General features: G+C 41.3%; 1 protein-coding gene across 1 annotated transcript in view; it reads right to left on the reverse strand.

Moving 5' to 3' along the window:
* The window catches only part of SEMA3C (semaphorin 3C), a 148,097-nt gene that overhangs the window by 60,253 nt on the left and 61,057 nt on the right, over positions 1-26,787 (reverse strand). Inside the window, exons 3-6 of the mRNA XM_087967839.1 lie at positions 23,336-23,496; positions 14,585-14,647; positions 8,211-8,330; positions 2,282-2,372 (exon numbers count right to left, since the gene is read on the reverse strand). Coding sequence (XP_087823965.1) covers positions 2,282-2,372; positions 8,211-8,330; positions 14,585-14,647; positions 23,336-23,496 — 435 coding nt within the window. The remainder of the gene's footprint in view (positions 1-2,281; positions 2,373-8,210; positions 8,331-14,584; positions 14,648-23,335; positions 23,497-26,787) is intronic.

A 26,787-nucleotide genomic window follows, 5' to 3' on the forward strand; every position in this document is an offset into this window, starting at 1 on the left:
TGGATGAAAAACAAAATGTCTTCAAAGAAAAATCAGAAAGTCCAGTTGTCTCTTGGAAAAAAAAAAACACCTTTGGGACTCTACAAACAAGCTGAAGAAACAGTGAACCACCTGGTTAGCTGCTGCAAAAAAAGATGACATAAACTGACTACAAGCAACAACATGAAAAAATACAAATAATCCTAATGGATAGAAACTCAGAGAAGCAACCCAGAATGAAGGAGAAATTTCCTGACAGTCAGAACAATTAATCAGTGGAATGACTGGCCTACAGAAGTTGTGGGTGCTCTATCACAGGAGGTTTTTGAAAAAAGAATGGACCACCACTTGTATGAAATGGTATGGGGTCTTCTGCAGTTAGACTAGAAGACCTCCAAAGTCCCTTTCAACTCTATTATTCCATTCACAACTGGAACCAGAATTTCCATTGCTAAGCAAGGCGATCATTGAATGAGTCACACCTGATTTTAGGTATTATTTCCCCCTCCCATTAGAGTCTTGGGATTTAAGAGCCAACCAGCAATAATAGTTTCCAGATGTGGCTGATGAAATGAAGGTGATTCAGCATAGAACAGGTATTTCCCTTTAAGACTGGGGATTAAAGGTCCCTTTAGAAGGTGTTTATATATTGCAGCCATTAGAGGGTGTGGTTCTCTCTCCTTGTATCCAGTATTCATTTGCAGAGTTCTCCGTGTAGAGTTAAGAAGAGTGATTGCTTGTAAGGTATTTGCCTGCCATGTTTATTTCTGTATATATCTGTTATGGATAAACCACTGTTAAATATCCAAGTCTCTGTGTTCTGTGTTTTGCTCCTGGGTTATCTCATAATAGCAGTCACACTGCAAACGCTCTGACATCATTGTGGTTGTTAAATTAAGTGATTCTGGCTTCCCTCATTCACTTTGCTTCTCAGAAACCAGATGGGAATTACAACATACCCTAGGTTCTTGGAAAGAACCCAATCTATAACCCATTTCTCTAACAACAAACCTAGCTAATCAACACAATCCCAAATCAAAGTTTCAGAGACCCTCTGGGGTCCAATGGTTAGAATGCAGTACTGCAGGCTACTTCTGCTGACTACCAAATGCTTGCAATTTGGCAGTTCGAATCCCACCAGACTCAAGGTTGACTCAGCCTTTCATCCTTCTGAGGTGGGTAAAATGAGAACCCAGATTGTTGGGGGCAAGAGGCTGACTCTGTAAACCACTTAGAGAGGGCTGGAAAGCACAGTGTAGAGGTATATAAGTTTTAAGCGCTATTTTTTCCACCTCGAGCATGAAGTCCAGAAATGGTAGAAACCAAATGAATTGCATTCTTTTCTTTTCTGGTTTGGCTCTGCAACTCAACAAGATAGACATAGACTTCAGAGGATAATTAGGACTGCAGAAAAAGCAATTACTATCAACCTGGCTTCCATGGAGGACATGTATCCTGCTCGACTCAAAAAGAGGGCTGTGAAAATATCTACAGACCCCTCACATCCTGGACATAAACTGTTTCAACTCCTACCATCAAAACAATTCTATAGAGCACTGCACACCTGAACAACTAGACACAAGGACAGTTTTTCCCTGAACGCCATTACTCTGCTAAACAACTAATTCCCTTAACACTGTCCAACTATTTACAAAGTCTGTGTTACTATCACTATTAATCTTCTCATCACTCCTTATCATCCATCCCCTCCCACTTGTGAGTGTAGGACTGTAACTTTGTCACTTGTATCCTTACGATCTATATTGACTGTTTTCCTATGATTTGATTGCTTATTGTACCCTATAACTATTATTAAGTGTTGTACCTGATTCTTGACTTTTGATGAATGTATCTTTTCTTTTATGTACACTGAGAGCATTTGCACCGAGACAAATTCATTGTGTGTCCAATCACACTTGGCCAATAAATAATTTCTATTCTATTCTATTCTATTCTATTCTATTCTATTCTATTCTATTCTATTCTATTCTATTCTATTCTATTCTATTCTATTCTATTCTATTCTTCTTTAAGCAAAGCAATCAATGTAGCCATCTCTGCCAACTTGGCCAACATTTGCAGCCATTAAAATCATGGAAATTAGTTACCTGGAATGACACGCTACTTCACTCTCTTGATCTGGAGAAACATTCACTCTGCAAACCATCATCTGCCCACAACTTTCCCCCCTCCTTGGTGACTTCTCTTTGTCCCATGGCTCAATTTGTTTATATCACCCCATCCTTTCATTCTCAGCACCTCCTGATTGAAGCCTCCCCAATCCTGGCTTGTTTGGACTTACTGATCATAAGAGAGACTGTGTTTGCACTGGGGTTGAAAGAGCAGCGTCCCTTTCCTGATTCCCCTTTGGAGTCGATCTTGAAAACTTGCTCCTGTAAGAGAGAGAGAGAACAAGCAAGACTGTGAATGTGAAGTTTAATATGCCTGATCAGGATCCAGTTCTGTGAAAAGGTAGCCGGAGTTAAGATTAGCAACTGTTAATTTTTCATGTTGCATCTGGAACAGAAAGAGCCATGGTGATACAGTGGTGAGAAAGCAGTATTGCAGGCTAACTCACTGGCCACAGCCAGGAGTTTAATCCTGACCAGCTCAAGGTTGACTCAGCCATCTGTGTGTCCAAGGTCAGTAAAATGAGGACCCAGATTGTTGGGCATAAGAGGCTGACTCTGTAAACTGCTTAGATAGGGTTGTACAGCACTGTAAAGTGGTATATAAGTCTAAGTGCTATTGATATTGCTATCTTCCTTCCTTCTTTCTTTCTTTCTTTCTTTCTTTCTTTCTTTCTTTCTTTCTTTCTTTCTTTCTTTCTTTCTTTCTTTCTTTTTTTCTTTCTTTCTTTCTTTTTTGGTAAAATGTGGACCCAAATTGTTGGGCAATATGCTGACTCTGTAAACCATTTAGAGAGGGCTGTAAAGCACTGAAAAGTGGTATATAAGTCTAAGTGCTATTGCTATTGCTATCTTCCTTCCTTCCTTCCTCCCTCCCTTCCCTTATCTTCCCTACCTTTGCCTTTTTCCTTCCTTCCTCCCTCCCCTTATCTTTCCTTCCTTCCTTCCTTCCTTCCTTCCTTCCTTCCTTCCTTCCTTCCTTCCTTCCTTCCTTCCTTCCTTCCTTCCTTCCTTCCTTCGCAGTGGTTAGAATGTAGTTTTGAGGCTAACTCACTGCTGACTGTCAGAAGTTTGATCCTGACCAGCTCAAGGTTGAGTCAGCCTTCCATCCTTTCGAGGTGGGTAAAATGAGGACCCAGATTGTTGGGGGCAATAGGCTGACTCTGTAAATGATTTAGAGAGGACTGTGAATCATAATGGAGCAGTATATAAATCTAACTGCTGTTGCTATTCCTTCTCTCCTTCCTGGTGGTGCAGTGGTTAGAATGCAGTATTGCAGGCTGACTCTGCCCACTGCCAGGAGTTCGATCCTGACTGGCTCAAGGTTGATTCAGCCTTCCATTCTTCCAAGGTGGGCAAAATGTGAACCTGGATTGTTAGGGGCAACAGACCAACTTTGTAAACAACTTAGAAAGGACTGTAAAGCACTGTGAAGTGGTATATAAGTCTAAGTGCTATTGCTATTGCCAGCCTTTTAACCTATCAGCCATCCCTCCATCTCAGATCTAAAGATGGTGACATATGCCTATTTTAAGTTATAATTCTGTCTTCATCCTAGCTCCAAAACATATCAAAACACTCAAAATGATCCGTGCTTTTCAAAATTGGTGCAAAGTGGTTGTGACACAAGCATTTTAGCTGCCAACATTAATAAGGAGGTAATTTACAATCACCCACACTCATAAAGGAGGCCATTAAAGCACACCACCTATGAATGGGCTGTTACGTCCACTGTGAATAAAAGTTGCAATATGATGAATTAGCAATGGCAGCATTAGCACCTGCTCGAACTGTCCATCAAGGGGGCATTTCATAATAGGAATGCCACCGCTGTTCCATAATGTGATATAGATTGGGAAAGTACCAGTAGAAGGGAATGTTTGTAGCTCAGGGTTGAACTGAGGGCTCCTTGGTGCTTGGTGGTTTTCTTGCAGATGTTTCATGACCCAACTAGGGAACATCATCAGTGCTAGAAGGGAGGAAGAGGAGGAGGAGGAGGACGATGACTGTGGAGTACTTGGTGCTCTCTGATCTTGCTTGTTTTCTTGCAGATGTTTCATGACCCAACCAGGAAACATTGACAGCACTAGCATAATATTAACTAGTTCAGCGGTCACCAACCAGTGGGCCACGAGAAAATTTTGGTGGGCCGCAGAGAAATGTCACCCCCAGAGCACCCCCCAAAGCAATTAAATCAGGCTGTGCAGAAACACAAGGCTGTGCCGCCCACATGGTCCGCAGGAACCCTCCCTGCCCACTCACTCCTTATCCAGTAAACTTGCCTGCTAAATTTCTGTTTTTCCTTTTTCGGACCATCATCTGTTCTGCTGTGCCGGGAGATTTAGATTAGTTAGGAAGTGGATTTCTTGCTTTCTAGCTAGTCTTTAGATCTTCGGCTCTGCTTTTAAGCACAGCCAAACCTCCTTTACGACTGAAGGTTCTATTATTCAGTTCAGACTCACGGCAAGCAAATTTGAGAGACTGAGCTAGCCAATGGCAGATAAATAGATCTCTGAATGAATCTGTGATTCTGTGAGCAACTCAATCTGCCTTCCTGCTTTGCCTGATTTTGGGTAAAAGATGCTCTTTTTTTAAAAAAAAAATCAATATTTATATAAATATTTAAAATATTTACATACAAGCCATGCTTAGCCAGTCACAAGACCACCGAACCACACCCACAAATTAGGTCATGCCCCCAGAACCAGTTAGTGGTTCCTGGGATTTAAAATTGTGAGTTTGGTGGTCCCTGAGGTCCAAAAGGTTGGCTACCCCTGATCTAGTTGGGTCATGAAACATCTCCAAGAAAACCAGCAAACTCAGAGAGCACCAAGAACTTAGGAGTATCAAGGTTTAGCTAATTTTTCAACAGTTTGATGTCAGCTATCATGCAAAGTCAGCTTATGATCTCATCAGACAAAACTAGAAAAAAAACTTTCTTCCTTCCTTCCTTCCTTCCTTCCTTCCTTCCTTCCTTCCTTCCTTCCTTCCTTCCTTCCTTCCTTCCTTCCTTCCTTCCTTCCTTCCCTCCCTTCCTCCTCCCTCCCCTCTCTTCTACTTTCCTCTCCTTTTAATTTATTTTTCTTCCTTTTTATCTTATTCTTTTTCCTTTTATCTTTCTTTCCTTTCCTTTTTATTTTATTTTCCTTTCCATTTTATTCATTTTTCATTTATTTTATTTTATATTTTATTTTATATTTTATTTTAATTATTTTATTTTATTTATTTTATATTTTATTTTATTTATTTTATTTTCCTTTCCTCAACCTTTTTTCTTTCTTTTCCCTCCCTTCCCTTCCTCACCCTCATCCTTTTCCCAACAAAACCTTCCTTTGAAGACTAAGAATACAAATAGCATTAGAAAATCAAATGGAGGCCAGGCCTCCTTCATTGATAAGGTGGTACCATTTCCCATTAATCTTGCCTCTGGGATGCTAAAAATAAATCCACTTGGACCCATTACAATGCATAGATGCCAGCCCTGCAATAGGAGGGACCCTTTAAGTCCTTAAGGTTGAAACAGCTTGGCTATTGTTGGCTTCCACAATAAGAGCAATGAAAAGCTACAGCTTGGCCGTCAAGTGCCTTGCAGACTCCAGATGTTTGAGGCAGTAGTTTATTTGATTGATTGATGGTAGGCATGTGGTTAAAGAGACAGTCCAGCTGACATATCACTCGCTTGGGGTCTTTTGCTTTATCCTGAAACGTAGCCTGTTATTATAAATTAATACATGCCATGTTTATGTCAACCCACTGGAGAAATTAAACATTTTGTCCTGCTCTTTGTGAGATTTTTGAATAGAATAGAATAGAATTCTTTATTGGCCAAAAGTGATTGGACACACAAGGAATTTGTGTGCAGGAAAAACATATTTAACCCTCCCCCCCTCTTTTTTTTAAATGGCTCTCTTCACATTCCTAGCCATTTGTTCCCAAGATGTGGAAGGAGACAGTCTGAAAAATCCCACAAACGTTTTCTCTCCCAGTTCAAGGGAAAGGAAGAAACGTTCTGCCAAATTTGGCCAACTCTGCAAAAGTAGGGATGGATGAAAAGGAGAATAAAAGGCTGTACAATAGTCTTCGAGTTACGACCGCAGTTGAGTCCCAAAATAAGTCCCTTTTTTCAGGGCTGTTGTAACTTTGAGAGTCACTAAATGAATGGCCATAAGTCAAGAACTCCCTATATATGTATTGAAGTTGTGACAACCCACTTGGAACTGATGATGTGACCTACTTTGTGTGATGACCCAAAGGGTCGTGGAACAAAGGCAACACAGTCTGATAACCAGTAGGAGTCACTTTATTAGCTCCAACTTTGCCCCCAATGTCCAGGATACCTTCTGAGCTAGAGAAAAACTCTCCCAGGAACACCCTTTGGCTACAGAGAATCAAGTCCAAAACATGGTCAACAAAATCTATAACTATAAGTCCAAGCAAGGCAAAATGAGGTAATTAATTTGATAAGGCAGGAGAAGGAATTCCAGACGTGAAGGAACAGCCGTAATTCAACACAGTTGGGAAGACACCAGGAACACAGATAAGTGAAGTCAACACAAGATAAAATCACGTTTGCTCCCAGCAGACACCACACTCAGCATGCATCTCTTTTAAACTCTCTTCCCAGGTGTGGCTAATGAAGGGAATCAGGGCCCTTTCCTCCCTCATAAGCCATGCAACTCACGTTGCTCCCTTCTCCATTCCTCCCTGCGTGCCACAGGATGAAGAGTGTGTGGGCCTGGGTCTTCCTCTGAACTCCCTCTCCCTTGTTCTATCTTGCCCCTGCTCTGCCCTGCTGGACTTTGCCCTTCCCCAGTTTCCTCCACAGTCAACAGAGCCACACTCCCGTTCCCTGTCAGCTGTTCATCTTCCTCCTCGGATTCAGGGCATGACAGTTTGGGTAATCAAACATCTGCAAGAAAACAACTAAGCTCAGACACTACAAAAAGGCCTTGAACCAGTTTTGCTGGAAGCCATTCCTATTCTCCCCACCCACCCACCAAACTGGAAACCAAAACATTTGAAAATAACATGAAATCAAGCAAGGTTCACCAGAATTCCTCTGAAATGTTGATACATCCATTATCCTCCCTTGATCAATGCACAGAGTAAAAGAAATCTCTTTGGGAAAACTGTTAACTCAACAAGGCTGACCCGAGGGAAAATCTAATTCCTTATCTCAGCTGTTCCATGACACTGGATGCAACCACACATATTGTGTGATCCTTGTTTGGCTAGCTTCGTGTACTTGAGTTAGCACCAAGCACATGATGCTAACCAAGCAAGGATCTTGCAATAAATGTGATTGAGAGAGGAGTTGTCCAAAAGTTAAAAATAGTGCTTAGGTTTAAGCAAATCAAGAATTCCTGAAAAAATGATCCACTTTAGGGAATGTTTTCATTTTAAGAAAACAAACCTCTTTACTTGGAAAATGTAAATGTAGGTTAGCAACTAATCAAGACCCAAAAATGCTTTTTTCAGGAGGCAACTGGACTTTCTTGTTTTTTTGTTTTGAAGACGTTTTGCTTCTCATCCAAGAAGCTTCTTCAGCTCTGACAGGATAGTGGAGAATGCCAGAGCTAAAGAAGCTTTTTGGATGAGAAGTGAAATGACTTCAAAGAAAAACCAGAAAGTCCAGTTGCCTCCTGAAAAAAGCACCTTTGAGACAACAAAGGGGTGGGATTCTACCGGTTCGGACCAGTTCGGGTGAACTGGATGTTAAATTCGCATCTGGTTTGCTGAACCAGTGTTTAAACCGACCGACTCCCTCTGGAAGGGGAAAAACAGCCCTTCCGGAAGTACCAGAAGTTGTGAAACGGACTTGTTTCCAGATTCCGGAGGCCTCCAGAGCCCGGGGAAGGCCGTTTTCTCCCTCCCAGAGGCCCGAGGAAAGCCTCCGGACTCTGGGAAAGGCGCAAAATGGCCCTTGCAGAGGTCCTGGTAGGCCACGTCCACCATGGCTGTGCCCACCCAGCAACTGGGCAGCAAACCGGTTGCTGGGATTTTTGAATCCCACCCCTGGGACAACCATGACTTGGATGACTGAGACTCTGCACAGACTTTGAACTGATCAAGAGATAAAACCATTTTAAAGAATCTACTTACTTCAGATCTTCGTCCTCTGTTGAGGTATGCACAGACGGGACTGAATGCTCCACTCCCACAAACGTATAAATGGGTGCGGTTGAACATCTGTATCACCCGAACAAAATTGCCACAACCATGCTGCAGAGGGTAAAAAATGGATGAACCTGCACATAAATGTTACATCACAACAAGCCACATTAGAATAGAATACAGAATAATGGACTTGGAAGGGACTTGGAGGGCTTCTAATCCAACGCCTGCTCAAGCAGGAGACCCAAGACCATTTCAATCAATCAATCAATCAATCAATATCAATCAAATGGAATAGAGCTGGAAAGGACCTTGGAGATTTCTAGTCCAACCCCCTGCTCAAACAGGAGATCTTATGTCATTCTAAGCAAGTGATTTTCCAGTCTCTTCTTAAAAACCTCCAGTATTGGAGCACCCACAATTTCTGGTGGCAAGCTGTTCCACTGGTTTATTGTCCCACAGAAAGCTGTCCCGTGGCAAGTTGGCTGTGGTAAATTGGCCATGGTGACTTGACCATGGTGAGTTTTCCCATTCCACCCAGGTTTTTCATTTCACCATTTTAAGCAAACAGTTTTTTTGGGCCATCTCTTTCTTCAAAGAAAGAGAGAGAATTGGCCTGAGAATCATTAGTTCTCATTTCACCAACTTCAAGCCCTTCTGAGTCTCACATTAATACATTTTTTGGAACTAACAGGGGTGAAAAAACAACCCCAGCAATCCAATCTCTCTTATCTAGATTGGTGGCACCTTTGCCCAACGTAAAGAAGAGAAGCAACAAAAATAATTCAGCCAGTTAATTTAGCATGTGTTGATGAACCTACCCAAGGGTCTAAAACTACCACTAAAATTGTTCCTAAGGTGCCTTCTCAAGAAGCAATTGGACTTTCTTTCATTTTTCTTTGAAGACATTTTGCTTCCCATCAAAGAAGCTTCTTCAGCTCTGACTGGATGGTGGGGAACGGAAGAATTTATATTCCTTGCAGAGAGCTGGTCATTTGTATCCTTTTAGAGAGTCGCTGAGGCCACTTGGAGGTTTCTCTGTCTCGTCAGGGCCACCAAATGGGTGTGGAGCCTTCTTGGAACTGTTGAAAGGACTTTCTGCAGGATCCTTTCTGCAGGATGTTTTCTGCCCTGTGTCCCTTCACTATTGAACGCAGGTGCAGGCTGTTGGGGATGAGTCCATGCTCCCTGCATCTATTCAGGTGAACATGAGGGCACAGACGAACCTCCAGGTGGCCTCAATGACTCTCTAAAAGGATGCAAATGACCAGCTGTCTGCAAGGAACATAAATCCTTCCATTCCCCACCATTTATTCACACATGTTGATGTTTCTTGGATGAGAAGCAAAACATCTCCAAAAAAAAAAAAACAGAAAGTCCAGTCACCTCTTGAAAAAGCACCTTTGGGTCAACCATGACCTGGAGGATGGATAATCTCCATAGTCATTTACCACTCCAATTTCCCTTCCCTTCTGCTTCTCAAATAAAGATAAGATTGGAGAAAGAGGAGGCTGAGGCATGTTGTGCAGTGATAAATGATGGTTCTCATGTACATAAACTTCAAGATCATTAGCAGGTGCTGTGAACAAAGGCCAAGCTGGGTCCTCTATAAGCCCACATCTGGAGTAGAAACATCTGTGTGCAAAATGCACCAGCAGGCCTTACTCAAGAGTGTACAATGAACCAAGGAATGAAAGAACGGCAGGAACGGAAAAGGAACAAACCCCATGTTTACAACTTCCACATGGGTGGTTAAATGTTTCTTGTCTGGCACGATTAATGTTACCAGCAAATTTTCAGGACGGCTGGACTAACTGTCTAGACATTAAGAAAAGGCATTTGGTCAAATCTCGAGTCAATAGAAAGATTCAAGAAAGGGAAGAGGGATATTTAAAAAAAAAGATTCTATAACTTATCCCTTCCCATTTTGAGGGGACAATGTACACTGACTTTGCCTTACCCTTGGGTGGAATTCTTTTTAGGATTAGAATAAACCCACTATTTAACATTCAGCTTTAAATGGAGGTTTTAATGGGGTGTCTAACTGACCAAATCTTGAGATTTTTTACAAAGTAGGTGGTGTTACTATTGTTGTGGCCTGCCAGCGGCCAGTGGAGTTGGTGACAGACCCAGACAGTGAGGAGGTTGGGGTGGAACATGGGCCAATCCTGGAGTCGGGGGAAGACTCTGACGAGGGCTCTGCATCCGAGGCAGAGATGGGGCCAGGGCCGTCTGACAGTTATCAGCAGCCTTCGGAGTCAGAGATAAGTGGGGAAGAAGAACAGCTGGAGCCTGTTCCCAGTGTGTGCATGCACAGAGCTGCCAGGAGAAGGAAACAGTTAAGGAACAAGGGTGGACTTGGGAGTAAAGGCTCAGGTGGACGGTGAATGGCCCCTCCCATAGGGAATAAAGAGGAGTAAAAGGGGAGCGGTATTTGCAGGAGACAATTAGTTCATTTAATTAGGGTGAAGATTTGTTCCTGACTCCTTGCCAAGTATTTTCTGGTACAGCATTGCTCTTGGAAGCTATCGGCCTGGCAGCTCTCCAAGCCTGGTAAGGTCTGTGGTTGTAAATCACTCTTGAAAGACTGTTTGCCAGGACTTTGCTGGATATGAATGATAGGAATTCACATTAGCCTAAATAAAAGGGGTTTTGTCGGGACGAGGAGTCTGCTTCGTGGTTTTGTGAAGCCTAGGTCAAAACATCTATCCTCTTTCAGATGTTTCTAAACTACAACATCCAGCATCCTTCAGTCCTGACTAGGGCTGCCTAGAACTGCAGCTCAATCAAGGGTCAGAGTTGGACCCATTTCATAACTTAATAATACCCATATTAATAAAAATGTCAGAATGAATGTATGCTCTGACCCGGGACATATGTACAATAACACATCTCTCCCATGTCCTTTGAGAAAGATTTTCAGAGACTCGATCAGTTAAAAGGAGCCAGGGGTGGGATTTGGTGGTTCTTTGAACCAGCCATAACATTAGCTACTTCTTATGAAAACATTATAAGGCAGTGGTGGCTAACCTTTTTGGGCTCCTGTGCCAAAAATTGTGCGCACACTTGCACGTTCACGTGCCAGCACCCAGAAGGCAATGCACGCCCCTCCATGCCCCCTATGCATGTGTGTGCAATACCCACCCACCCACCCCTGCCACCCCTTTACCTGCATTGCACCTCACAGCTGATTTTCAGCCAGTTTGAGGCCTTTTTCGGCCTCCCAGAGGCTTGAGGAAAGCTTCTGCAGGCTTTTGCAGGCCAAAAACTAGCCCTGTTTCGTCACTTCTAGTATTTTCAGGAAAAACAGGAAGTGATGAAATGGGGCTAGTTTTTGGCCTGCAAGGCCTGCAGAAGCCTGCAGAAGCCTTCCTTAAACCTTTGGGAGGCTGAAAAAGGCCTCAAACCCACTGAAAATCAGCTGTGAGGTGCACACATGCACAGTGAGATAAGTTTGCCTGCAGCTCGCATGCCGGCAAAAATGGCACTACCATAGGTTCCATTGGTTCCATAGGTGCCATAGGTTTGCCATCACGGTTACAAGGGATGGGCTTTCTGCTTATTTCCAATGAAAAAGTTTTAATTTAGAACTTAGTTAAGATGCTATTTTTTGCTTGCTGTAGATGTTATAATGGTAATTATTCCAAGTCAGAGGTCCATTGATTATTGCTCCATGTTAAGACCAACAAAATCATTGGCTTTATTTCTGTATGGGAGATTTTTAAAACATTCTTTCAGGGGGATCACACAGTACTGCAAAATTTGATAATGCAGTTGTATAATCAATTAAAAACAAGCACACCATTTTCCAATATTAGAAGAAAAATATTTCATATAATGGCCGCTGTGCATGTATTTATGCATTACCATTTAGATCCATAAAGCCTACATATCTATCTGGGTATTGATAGTTTGATAAAAGCAGTGTATTTTTTTTAAATGAAGTTTCTCATCAAAGAAATTCTCTACCTAAAACTATGATTCATAGGAAAATCATGCTGAACAATATTCTGACACCCTTTAGTCAAACTATGTATCATAATGTTTTTAGTTTAGTTTAGCGTGTTCTTGGAAACCTGGACTCTAGTTTGTGAATCATGGATTTCTGGCTTTATAAGCTGTAAAAACTGACAAAATTATGATCTATGAATAAACGATGGTCAAGCAAAACACAGCCGACTTCAACTAGTCCAAAACTCCCAACACGATTAAAACCTTTGAAATTTTTATAACACTCTTTGATGCCCACTTTAAATGTCTTAAGAACTGAAGTCATAATAAAAGAGACAGTGAATGCTTAGCACAGCTCTTTAAATATATATATATATATTCTTTAAATATATATATATATTCTCCAAAGTGAGTTCTGAGTTTTCAGCACTAAATGTTCAGCCAGACTAGTGCATGACTCCAACCAATGAAGTGGAATTATAATTCTTTTAATTTGTTACTGCAGCCTTTTTAAGAGTTGCGCGATACACCGCATTAATCTCTTAACTCAGCAAAGATGCTGCCTTGTTTGATCCAGAATTTCTTTGAGATTTTATTTTTCTCCCCAGTAATTGGTTTAACAGACAATCCTTCTCCCTAATCCATGCTTTAATTCTAATAACATACGGGCCACATTTACCTGCTCTAAGAAAGTTTTAAGCTTCTTCAGGCATCTGCCAAAAAGAGTGTTTTATGATCAGGCAGTAAGTGCTTTAAGAATGTATAAATTTCTTCTTTTTTGTTCACCATGCAAAAAAGGATCGTATATACTGTTTGGGATCCTATCCAAGGAATTATATGAGTATTAGATCAGTCTGCCTTATATTCTTTAAGAGACATTGAAAGCAAGTCATACCAATGGTTTCCATATTAGTTAGAAGAAAAGCAAGACAAAATTATGTTTGCTTTACATGGTTGTATTTTTTTTTAAAAAAAGCTTGGTTCTGAAGATAAGCAACATGCTACGTTTTCCAGACCCTGGTGGTGAAATCTAGACTAGGTATCTCCAACCTTTCTGGCTCCAGGGATCAAATTCGGAAGAGGCAAGGAGGTTCTGTTCTTATCAGTTAATTCAATGTTTAAGCCTGGGTTAGGTAAAGCAAATGAAAGCTAATTTTTCTTCATTTTTATTCATGGAACAGTATAGAATAGCAGAGTTGGAAGGTACCTTGGAGGTCATCTAGTCCAATCCCCTGCTCAGGCAGGAAACCCTGTACAATTTCAGACAAATGGTTGTCCAATTTCTTCTTAAAAACCTCCAGTGTTGGAGCATTTACAACTTCTGAAGGCAAGTTGTTACACTGATTAATTGTTCTCACTGTCAGGAAATTCCTCTTTAGTTCCAGGTTGCTGCTCTCCTTGATTAGTTTCCATCCGTTGCTTCTTGTCCTGCCCTCTGGTGCTTTGGAGAATAGCTTGACCCCCTTCTTCTTTGTGGCAGCCCCTTAGATACTGGAACACTGCTATCCTGTAATGCCTAGTCCTTCTTTTCATTAAAGTAAGCCTACCCAATTCCTGCAACTATTCATCAGAATACAGGATACAGGACTGTGATGGTTAACATAGTATAGATGCATTTAGGAAGGTGGAGGAGGAGGAGGAGGAGGAGGAGGAGGAGGAGGAGGAGGAGGAGGAGGAGGAGGAGGGAGGAGGAGGGAGGAGGAGGAGGAGGAGGAGGAGGAGGAGGAGGAGGGAGAAGAAGGAGAAGGAGAAGAAGAAGAAGAAGAAGAAGAAGAAGAAGAAGAAGAAGAAGAAGAAGAAGAAGAAGAAGAAGAAGAAGAAGAAGAAGAAGAAGAAGAAGAAAGAAGAAGAAGAAGAAGGAAATAATAGCAAACCATTTCTGAACATTTTGTCTGGCTTGTCCAGGCAAACAGTAGAAGTCAACCAGACCTGAAGGTACAAGCGTATGTATGTATGTATGTATGTATGTATGTATGTATGTATGTATGTATGTGTATTAGCCTCCAGTCCCCTAATCATCTTTGTTGCTTTCTCTGCTCTATGTCTCAGCATCTTTTTTACAGCACGGCAACCAAACCCGGATGCAGAAAAATGGTCTTCTATGGACTGGGGGCAGAGTGTGTGTATGTGTGGTGGGGTGGTTTGGTATGTGCAACCTAGATTGCGTGTATGTCCAGATGAAGTTTTGCTCACTTGCCTGCCACTTGTGCGGCCTGCTTCCCAACAGTCTGCGGACCGGTACCGAAAGGTTCTGGACCTCTGATCTAGACTCTTGCATCTATCAAATTTCACAGGATCATCCAGCCCAAAGAGTATTAAAAGAAAAAAAATGCCATTTCCCTTATGCTCTTGGCTGTATTGATGGTCCAGGCTGCCAAATGTATAATTAAAAGGAACAATAAAAAACTTACTGTGGGATCTTTGCCAGCCATTTTGCACTCATCCACCTTGGCTGTTGATGCTGGCCAGAAAATCTGCATGGAAGGAAAACAAAATATTTTAAATGGATTGCATAATCTTGAATACATAGTAAGGGAGGAGGGGATTAGTCTGAACTCAACCTACTGCCTTTGCATTGTGCCTAAACCTGTAGAGTCAATATTTTTGTACAACTAGCTTGCTGGAGAAATTCTATCTTCAGTTTTTCTTATGAAAAACCTATTTAAGAGACTGAATGCAGCTTTTTTTCTTCTTCTTCCAATCCTAACTCTCTTCTGAAGTACCTGTTGAATAATAGAATAATAGAGTTGGAAGGGACGTTGGAATAATAGAATAATAGAGTTGGAAGGGATGTTGGAGATCTTCTAGTCCAACCCATTGCTCAAGCAGGAAACCCTGTAGCATTCCAGACAAATGTTTGCCAAATCTCTTCTTAAAAACCTCTAGTGTTGAAGCACCCACAACTTCTGGGAGCAAGTTGTTCCACTGATTAATTGGAAATTTCTCCTCAGTTCCAGGTTGCTTCTCTCCTTGGTCAGTTTCAATCTCTTCTTAAAAACCTTCAGTGTTCGAGCACCCAAAACTTCTGGAGGTAAGTTCTGGAGGTACATTCCAGAGCACCCACAACTCCTTAAGAACCTGGTTTAAGGCACTTGATTTGACTAACAGGGCAGCAGAGGTATCAATGTAGGTAAGTTGCATGCTCAAAGAATCAAATTTGCACTTTGAGGGTGGCTTTGGACTTTTAGGAGAAAGAGTTTGGTGGAGCAATTAATATACCAGACTAGTCACTGAGTTCTAGTCCCATCTTAGATACAAAACTAATTGGGTCATCTTGGACAGTCCCTTCCCTCTCTCAGCCCTAGGAAGAAGAAGGAGAAGGAGAAGGAGGAGGAAGAGGGGGAGGAGAGGGAGGAGGGGAGGAGGAGGGGTGGAAGGGGAAGGAAAGAGGAGGAAGAGGAGGAGAAGGAGAAGGAGAAGGAGAAGGAAAAGGAGAAGGAGAAGGAGAAAGAGAAGGAGGAGGAGGAGGAGGAGGGGAGGAAGGGGGAAGGAGGAAGGAGAAGAAGAAGAAGGAGAAGGAGAAAGAGAAGGAGAAGGAGAAGGAGAAGAAGGAGAAGGAAGGAGAAGGAGAAGGAGGAAGGAGGAGGAGGAGGAGGGAGGGGAGGGGAGGAGGGGAGGGGGAGGGGAGGAGGAGGGGAAGAGGAAGGGAAAAGGAAGAGGAGGAGGAGGAGAAGAGGAAGAAGAAGAGGAAGAGGAGAAGAAGAAGAAGAAGAAGAAGAAGAAGAAGAAGAAGAAGAAGAAGAAGAAGAAGAAGAAGAAGAAGAAGAAGAAGAAGAAGAAGAAGAAGAAGAAGAAGAGATGATGATGATGATGATGATGATGATGATGATGATGATGATGATGATGATGATGATGATGATCCAGGCAAACAGTAGGAGTCAACCATGACCTGAAGGCACAAGCATTTTGGTTTTGTGTAGTCTCTGATATGCCCAGTGATTCATGAGTTCCTTTGGAGATAGTTGAGCAAGAAAAAGCAGATTTACCTGCAACTTATTCATTCTCTGTCCAGACTTGCCTGAATGTTCTTCAAAGGATGGGAGGCTCAGGAGCAGGGTATTTTGAGGGGTAGCTGCACTACTCTGGAAGCTTCCCAAATGACCTTCTTATGATGGGCACTGATAATGTTACCTAGTCTGGTAATGAAATGCTTGCCAAAAAACAACCAAGCTCCGAGAGCATCAAGGACCCCATATGTCAACCCTGAGCGTCAAATATGTTCTCCTTTATCGGCAGCTATTTTTTAAGGCTTTAGTATAACAAATAAAACTTCACACTCTTCTCATTTATCAGTTTAGGGAATCTTACATGAATTCTGTATAATACATGGACACACACCATTCTAATACTATTTTCATCTGTGTTCTGTCCTTCTGTTCTGTTCCGTTCCATTCCATATTTTCTGTTCTGTTCTGTTCTGTTCTGCTCTGCTCTGCTCTATTCTAGTCTATTCCATTCCATTCTTTCTATTCCATTCCATTCCATTCATTTCTGATTCTATTCTATTCTATTCTATTCTATTCTACTCTACTCTACTCTACTCTACTCTACTCTACTCTACTCTACTCTACTCTACTCTACTCTACTCTACTCCACTCCACTCCACTCCACTCCACTCCATTCCATTCCATTCCATTCCATTCATTTCTGATTCTATTCCATTCCATTCCATTCCATTCATTCTAATATAAATAATTCAGTTGCTGGAATTCTTGTAATCCCACCCTTTTCATTTCAGACAATCTCCTTAAAGAGAACCTTATGTGAAACATGCTCAGAAGGAATCGCTTTCCATTCTAAATAGCCACTAAAGGGGCCTGGTCCTTCCCTGGATTGCCTTCCCTTCCCTTGCCTGGATTGAATACTTTGATGTGCTTCTCATATATCAACCAAAGAGTCCTTACATCAAGTCTGACTCAAAAGACCATTGCAAGAAGACACTTTCAAATGCAGCTTGTGATTCAGTTCAAAGATTCCTAATAAAGGTTTATACGAATGGGTTGCAAATGTGCAAAGTTGGCCTCCTCATTTTACAGTGGATGTCAGCTGCATTTTGCCAAGTTTGACTTAAAAGTCCTATACCAGGGTGAAAGAAATCTTTTTTGTTTTTTAAGTGGGAAAATTTCATCCTCCTTAATATTTAGTGTCAATATCAGTTTTCTCTTGAGACATCTTATTGAAAGAATCTGGAATTCTAGCTTTGATGAGAAATATCAGCTATGAAAGCTAGAGCTGTGTGATGTAGATGTTAAAATGCAGTATTGCGGGCTAACTCTAACCACAGTCTGGAGTTCGATCCTGACTGGCTGAAGGTTGAGTCAGCCTTCCATCCTTCTGAGGTTGGTAAAATGAGGACCCAGATTGTTGGGGGCAAAAGGCTGACTCTGTAAACCTAGAGAAAAGAAGGATTGGGGTGACATGACAGCAGTATTATTTGAGGGGCTGCCACAAAGAGGAGGAGGGATCAACTTATTCTCCAAGGCACCAGAGGGCAGGACAAGAAACAATGAATGGAAACTCATCAAGGAGAGAAGCAATCTTGGAATTAAGGAGAAACTTCTAACAATGAGAACCATTAACCAGTGAAGCAGCTTGCCTTCAAAAGTTGTAGGTGCCCCATCACTGGAGGCTTTTAAGAAGAGAATGGACAGCCACCTGTCTGAAATGATATAGAGTTTCCTGCCTGAGCAGGGGGTTGGACTGGAAGACCTCCAAGGTCCCTTCAACTCTATTACTCTTCCTTCCTTTCTTCCTTCCTTCCTTCCTTCCTTCCTTCCTTCCTTCCTTCCTTCCTTCCTTCCTTCCTTCCTTCCTTCCTTCCTTCCTTCCTTCCTTCCTTCCTTCCTTCCTTCCTTCCTTCCCACCACTGGAGGCTTTTAAGAAGAGAATGGACAACCATCTGTCTGAAATGGTAGAGAGTCTCCTGTTTAAGCAAGGGGTTGGACTAGAAGACCTCCAAGGTCCCTTCCAGCTTTATTCTTATTGAATTGAAGTGGTGTAAAGTGCTATGAAGTAGTATGTACTGTAAGTCTGCTTTTGCTATTGCTAAAGTCAAAACAAATCATGATTCCAAAAAAAGAGCAAATTCTCCATGAGATTCATGCAGGCTAATAAGAGAAAGTGAAATAGGTTTAAAAGCCAGACAAAAAAGGAGAAATTAAATTCCAGTTGCTATAAACAAAGAATACCGCTTAGTACTATATGGTTGTTGGAGCAATCCCAACTTATAGCAGTCTGTTGGTGGGGATAAGCTGCCATCAATCGTACTTTCATTTACTAGTCTAGAAAAGTTAGACAGACATTGTTCTCCTTCTGGTTCCTTTTGTGAAGTTTCAACAAAATTTGTTCTGCTTGGAGGATCCAGCATAAAATGCATCTCAGGTTTCTGCTGTCAGTGTGAAAACATGTTTTTCAGTGAGACGTTAAACAGGGATTAGCAAATGCGGTCAAGACTGCTGTGTGTGGGTGCCATCACTCCCATGTTATTGCCTGGAGCAATGCAGAATTCATGCAAAAGACCTGAATGAATAAGAAAGTGAAACGGCATGTGGTTGGAATATGACTTTTCTCCTTAAGAGAGTCTGGAAACAGCTTATAATTACTGGAATAATGTTTAAAGGAAGGGATACCTAACCGAATCTATGTTGGAGAAGGCTTTTGGGCATCTCTTGGCCTTCAGGAAGTTCAAATCCGTCAAGCTTAAAGGGAATCAACCTTGATTTGAAGATACTGAAGATGAAGCTCAAAGACTTGGCCACCAAATGATAAGAGAGGATTCCTTGGAGAAGACACTGATGTTGGGAAAGATGGAAGGCCAAAAGAAAATGGGACAGCAGAGAAGGAAATGGTTAGATGGTGCCATCGAGACAACAATGTGAATTTGGGGAAAACTCCAAGAGAGTGGAGGACAGGGGAGCCTGGCATGCTGTGTTTATGAAGAGTCAGACACAACATAAGCATCTAAACAACCACAAAGTCTGTCTTGGGAGACTTCTGAATTAGTAGGAGTTGGACATTGAACCACAACAAGTCGTCAAAGCCTCCTGTGTGGTGAATGGACATTAGCCAGGAAATTAGAACACCTTGAGATTCATTGAGGTCTTCCCACAACAGGCCTCATCAAAGGAGAAGAGGACCACAGAGGTTAAATGGTGTCATCAACACAACGAACATGAATTTGGGCAAACCGTGACAGACAGTGGAGGACAAGGGGGTCTCGGCATGCTATGATCCATGAGGTTGTGAAGAGTCAGACACAACCTAGCAACTAAACAATAACAAAATCTGTCTTGGGAGACTTCTGAAGTTGTAAAAGAAATATTCAACATACAACTAGAATACATAGAATCAAGAAGAGAAGCAACCTAGAACTAAGGAGAGATTTCCTGACAGTGAGAACAATTAACCAGTGGAACAACGTGCCTCCAGAAGTTGTGGATGCTCCAACACTGGAAGTTTTTAAGAAGAGATTGGATAACCCTTTGTCTGAAATGCTGTAGGGTTTCCTGCCCAAGCAGGGGGTTGAACTAGAAGACCTCCAAGGTCCCTTCCAACTCTGTTATTCTAAATTCTAAAAAAGTACTCAGCAACCGTTCAAGTTATGAAAGAACCCCACAAAAAGTGTTTACAGCGTTGCATAACCTACACAGGCATAAATGCCTGTTTCTCATTTAAAAAAAAATATTAAGAAGCTGGATTCTCTGAATAAAATGGAAGTGAATGTGCATTTTAATGCAATATCTGATAAATGGATTCTTTGACCACACAAAATACGCAGCCAGATTGGTGGAAGAAACGAGCCAGGTGTTATTTCCCCCCCCCCATTTTTTTTTCCTTTTTTGATAACTGCAACTGATAGTTTGGAAGAATAATCCAGCTCTTTATTCTTTGAAACTGATGGCCCACCTGTCCATCCAGGAAAATGCCCTTTGCAATAAAAATAAATATTTTTTTGCAAAATCTTTCCAAACATTGTCAGCCCTGTGCACGGATGTCCCATATGTTCCATCTGTCTTGCTTTATAAGGAACAGGTTCTGTTTTGAAATGACACTTGAAGGAAGCCTTTTAAAAAGATCATCCATCTGTGAAGAACTTCCAGAGATTTGCTTCTCTAATGCCTCATGCTTGTCAGATCCCAGCAATGAGGAGGAATGCATATGTTCACCAATAACTGCAGACAGATTTAAATGAGAGTTTAAATATTATCTTAATATGGTCTTCTTAAAAACAACTACAACAAAAGAAATACGTCAGAGATGCTGCTACATTAGAGTATTTACTGAAATGCTAAATGAAATGCTATTGAAGTCCAAAGGTTGAGCAATACAGAATAGCAGAATAACAGAGTTGGAAGGGACCTTAGAGGTCTTCTAGCCCAACCCACTGCTCAACAGGAGACCCTATACCATTTCAGATAAATGATTGTCCAGTCTCTTTTTAAAAGCCTGCAGTGATGGAGCACACACAACTTCTGGAGGCAAAATAATCCACTGGGCAATTGTTCTCACTGTTAGGAAATTTCACCTTAGTTCTAGGTTGCTTCTCTCCTTGATTAGTATCTATCCATTGTTTCTTGTCTTGTCTTCTGGTGCTTTGAACAATAGCTTGATTCCCTCTTCTTCGTGGCAGCCCTTCAAATATTGGGATACTACTATCATGTCACCCCTGGTCCTTCTTTTCATTAAACTAGACATACCCAATTCTTGCAACCAGTCTTCATATGTTTTAGCCTCTAGCTCACTATAATCATCTTTCTTGCTCTTCTCTGCACTCTTTCTAAAGTCTTAGTATTAATATTGAGTTCTTAATGATGGGCATAAGAAAGTCTGAAACACACATAAATATCTGTTTTGTGGGCGAAATACTGGTGGAAATTTTGTCTAAAACCTAGAAAGATGAATAGAAATCTTTAGGAAAGAAGCAAGCAATAGGAGACATGTTTAGTCACTGCCAATACAGGGGTGGGATTCTACCAGTTCGCACCTATTCGCTAGAACCGGTTGTTAACATTCTAAACAATTCGGAGAACCAGTTGTTAGAAGAAATTACTGGCCTAATCCTGTAAGGAAGGCAGGAAGGAAACATTCTGGTGTTGCTTACAGAAACTGCCTTTCTGTTAACCCTTATTACATTCTTGGCAGGACTAGACTTTCTGTCTCAGGAACTTCTCCAGAGTTTTTTCCCCCTCCTTTGCTGCTACTTTGCTTGTGTGGAGTGACCATTCAAAGTTACAATGGCACTGAAAAAAGTGACTTATGACCATTTTTCACACTTACGACTGTTGCAGCATCCCCACAGTCATGAGAGGCCAGGCGAGGAGATGCGTGCCTTGATGTGAGTGATATTGAGTTGGCCACGCCACGCCAATAACATGACCACCAAGCCATGCCCACCAACTAAGCCATGCCCACAGAACCGGTTGTTAGAAAATTTGAATCCCAACCCTGTGACAATAGTAATATCAACAGGTCTATTAGTCCATCTCTAATGCTTACCCTTTTCTAAGGTTTTTTTTTTTTTTTTTTCAAATATAATCTGTGGCCATGTAAGCCATTTCCAACCATCGTCCTAGAATTGGGGTGTACACTGCAATTGTGATCTCATGAACTACATTTCAGACAATGTGTCATTTGGAGGGATGGAAAAATGGGCTACCTCCAGTTGTGTGTGTGGAAAGAAAAGTTGAGTAGCATCAAAATCTAAAGAGATAGACAGTCTTTGTGGAGGAAGACATTTTTTTTGGTTTAGCCATATGGCTGAACCCCTAAAATTTTGGGAAACATTGCACAAACACTACCCAGTTGGAAATGCATGCACATACTTCATTCAAAATGTCCAGGAAATGCCATAACACGAGGATGTCTTATTACTTCATACATACATTCAAACAAAAATGATAGCTCGGGGCAAGTATTATGGCATATCTATGCTAGTCAGTGTTGGTCAAGCCAGCCTGTGTGGTTAACCACACAATGCCAAACAAACTACTCACGATTATAAGTAAGATATGAAACCACTGTAACCACATTATCTCACCCATAAGCTACAGAAATATGCAAATGATAAATATTGATGCTTCCATCATTAAAAAAACAACAAGTTTCAAGGACTTTTAAAAGGGAAGGAAGGGAGAGAGGGAGGGAGGAAGAAAAAAGCCAAGGGAAGATAATGGAAGGGAGGAAGGGAGGGAGGGAGGGAGGGAGAATGGAGGAAGGAAGGAAGGCAAAAAGGAAGGAAGAGAGGAAGGAAGAGAAAGGGAAGGGAAGATTATGGAAGGGAGGGAGAAAGAGAGGGAGGGAGGAAAGAAGGAAGGAGAAAGAGAAGGGAAGATAATGGGAGGGAGGGAGGAAGGCAAGAAGGAAGGAAGAGAGAAAGGAAGAGAACGGGAAGGGAAGATCATGGAAGGGAGGAAAGAATAGAGGGAGGAAGGAAGTAGGAAGGAAAGAACGAAGGAAAAAGGGAAGGGAAGATAATGGAAGGGAGGGAGAGAGGGAGGACCTCGTACCACCATGTAATCCTATTCTTTAACAACTAATTTATATTTTAGTGATATAATAATGTTAGTAGTATAATATAATATAATATAGTAATAATTGCAGATTCCTCCCCAAAAGCAACCAACAGACAGGAGATGAGATTATGGTTGGGAAACAAAATTTAGGTGATTCTATCTTGGCCAACTTCAGCTGGGCAAAAAAGCTCCAGAGGTCTATCTTCTATTTGTGACAAAGCCACATTTAAGTTTTCTTTTCCTTCCTTAATGCGTCCTTTGGAAAGGGACCAACCAGTAGAGGACTCAAAATCAAGAAGATTTCAAACCAGCCTAGGGGAAAACCATTTTCCATTCCACTTATCTACCATTTGATCCAAGATGATCCACCTCAGTGGTTTTCCATTTTACCTCAACCCTTAGATAATTTCTCGACTCCTTTTGTAAACTTAAAAGCTCTGACCTGGTATACATACTTGTGGCCTGGCAGTGAAACGTATGGGGACATATTGTCTTGCTAAGACGTTAAGCTGCTAAGATGTTGCTCCTGTAAGATGGAAAAATCCATGCAGTCTATTAACGGGAAAACAAAACACGTTTATATCCCTCCCTCTTTCATGTAAAACTTTTAAGCAGGAAAATCTTCCATTCCCAACCACGCCGTTAACTTACGCTCAGTGGATCCTGGCTTATGTTATTGATATTCAACGACAAAATGTGATCTTTGCTGCCAACGTAGATCCGATCTTGATCTTCATCCATCACTAATATCCTGTAGTCTAAGGGCTGATGGGAGAGAGAGTAAAATTGGGATGTCTGGGTTTCCTGTAGTTCTGCAAAAGAAAGAGAAATCCAAAATTAATTCACCTTCCATGGGTGATGAGTTTCGTTAGAGATTATTTTCAACAACTAAAGAGTCCAACACAACTTGAAGAAAAGAAGCATGATCCCGATAAAAGTGAAGCAATTGAACGAGGCCATCAGAATTTTCAACAAAAATGAAAATAATCTCTCTGACAAAAATGATGCTTTTTTTGTCTTTTACTCTTAAGTAAATCACTTTCGTTATGAAGCATCCAAAATAGCTTTATTCAGCCATGCAAATAAGACTGCGGTATTACAGATAACAGATAAACAGAGTTGGAAGGGACCTTGTAGGTCATCTAGTCCAACCCCCCCCCCCCAAGTGGGAGACCCTACACCAGGGGACCCCAACCGCCGGTATCGGTCCGCGGAACAAGTCTTACCAGGCCGCTGGTTGCTGGGCGCCGCCATCTTTTTGGTAAAAAGTGCTTCCGATGAGCTTTTCGGGTAGAAAGCTCACCGAAGCACTTTTTCATCAAAAAGATGGCGGCGCAGCGCTCGGTGAGCTTTTCCGGGTAGAAAGCCATTTCTACCCGAAAAGCTCACGAGCTACTAGCGCCGCCATCTTTTTGACGAAAAAGTGCTTCCGGTGAGGTCACCGGAAGCACTTTTTCATCAAAAAGATGGTGGCGCCCAGTTGATGCCGGTACCGGGCCGCGGCGCCCAGCTGATGCCGGTACCGGGCCGCGGCGTCAAAAAGGTTGGGGATCACTGCCCTACACCATTTCTGACAAATGGCAGTCTTCTTGAAAGACTCAAGTGAAGAAGATCCCACAACTTCTGAAGGCAACTTCTGTTTTATGGGTTGATTGTTCTCACTGTCAGAAAGTTTCTCCTTATTTCCAGGTTGAACCTCTTCTTGTTCAGTTTCCATCCATTATTCCTTGTCTGGCCTACAAGTGATTAAAAATTAATGGAAACTATTATTTGTAACTGTTCTTTTAAAAAATCCATGATATGTTAAACTAATCAGTGACATCTGCACAAGCTATGACAGGCTGGGATCAATGTTGAAAAGCCCACAGAAATATATTTCATTTCATATTTCTCTGAATGGAATCAGCGAAGATCAGTTAAGATTAATTTTGTTTTGCAGTCAAGTCACTAAAAACCTTCTCTGAATTACTGTTTGCAATGCTGCAATTTTAACTGCATTTTCTCAAACTTTGAAGGGTACACTTCGAATATTGCATCCAGTTTTGGTCGCCACGATGTAAAAAAAAAAAAAAGATATTGAGACTCTAGAAAGAGTGCAGAGAAGGGCAACAAAGATGATGAGGCAACTGGAGGCTAAAACATATAAAGAACGGTCACTGGAACTCGGTATGTCTAGTTTAATGAAAAGAAGGACTAGGGAAGACATGATAGCAGTCTTCCTGTATTTGAGGGCCTGCCCCAAAGATGAAGGGGTCAAGCTATCCTCCAAAGTACATGATTGTTGGACATGAAGCAATGGGTGGAAACCAATTGAGGAGAGAACTAACTAGAACTAAGGAGAAATTTCCTGACAGTGAGAACAATTAATCAGTGGAACAGCTTGCCTCCAGAAGTTGTAAATGCTCCAACACTGGAAGTTTTTAAGAAGAGGTTGGATAACCATTTGTCTGAAGTGGTGTAAGGTTTCCTGCCTAGGCAGGGGGTGGGACTAGAAAACCTCCAAGGTCCCTTCCAATTCTGTTATTCTATTCTACCACATTCTGAGCTGCTACCTTAAATTGATGCGTTCTTAATTAAAAACCATTTTAAAACACACAGTGTTTAGAAGGCACATATTAATGATCTTCAGAAATATTTACATTGACAATAACACACAAAGTGCACATATTTACACTCTTTTAATGCCTAATGTAAAATTATGAGTGCAGACAGACAGAAATGATAGGGGTTGGAATTTGATATTTTGTTTCTCCATAATCTTCTCTTAGGAATGGGTATTCATCCAAAGTTTTGAACTTGGTTTTCGCCAGAAAAGCATTTTGCAAATACATGAGCTGAACCTTCCATGACTTCAATCAAACTTGATAAATGTGTTAAGCCTTAAGAAGGGGATGCATAATTAAGTCTTCACCCACGCTTGCAAACCAACTAAATCAGGATATTTGAGTCTTCATTAACTGGTGTGAAAACACATCAGTCCTGTACTTTGACTTGCTACTATTCTTATCCAAATACCACTCTGAAAAGATCAGCAGTCTCTTCTTTTACAAGCATTTTAAATAACTACAAAGCCAAAGTATCTGAGTTTCAATTCCAACCAGGCATACATTTGCTAGAAATAATAAATAATGGGCACATAGATTTCCCCCCCCACCTTTAAGGAACCTATTTCTAGAACATTGGACTTCTTCAATGTAATTCAGAATCCTATGCCTTAAGATTAAGATTTTACTTTAAAAATTCTTTCTCAAAGAGAGCAGTGAAATATATTTGTCAAAGAAACCCCCAGAATGCTAAACTGCTAAGTATTCTACAAGTCATAATTTAGAATAGCAATAAAAACAAGATTTTAATATATCAGTAAATGGCTACTAATCCTTATTCCAAAGGAGTTGCCTTTCAGGAGAGGAGGAGGAGGAAGAGAGGAGGAGGAGGAGGAGAAGGAGGAGGAGGAGGAGAAGGAGGAGGAGGAGGAGAAGAAGAAGGTTAAGCTACTCATAGTTTAATGGTGATGCTACAGTGCGGTGCATAGTTATGAATTATGCTTATCGATGAGTATATCCTACTATGAGCCTTTCATGGCAATCTTATCCGTATGGGACACATGTTGCATTCTGTACCAAAATATTCTGCTACTTGCATCATACCCTGTAATTTTGCTGAAAGATTCACAATGCAGTATTTTCAACAATCTCTTTCTATTTTACTTCTTGTATACTAAACGAAGCACAAACCCAACACCTTTTCTTCTCAGAGATGCTTAAAAAGATGAATTTCTGGGGTTTGGTCAATCGTTGAGTTTTCATTTAAGAGAAATATAGTGTGCCTTTCTGTTCAGATTTAATCTGAACACAGGTAGTCATTCCTCAGCTTACGACCACAACTGAACTCAAAATTTATGTTGCTAAGTGAGGAATTTGTTAAGTGGGTTTTTTCCACTTTCCTTGCCACATTTGTTAAGTGTTAAGTTAGTAACCCAGTTGTTAAATGAACCTTTGCTTGTCAGAAGGTCACAAAAAGGAATTATCCAACTGATTCTATGAGTCAGTTGTCAAGAATCTGAATGTAAATCATGGGGATGCTGCAACAATCATGAGTGTGAA

Source organism: Notechis scutatus, chromosome 6 (genome assembly GCF_049901735.1).
Source record: "Notechis scutatus isolate UNSWTSFEM ecotype Mainland chromosome 6, rNotScu1.2, whole genome shotgun sequence".
Taxonomy (NCBI): Eukaryota; Metazoa; Chordata; class Lepidosauria; order Squamata; family Elapidae; genus Notechis; species Notechis scutatus.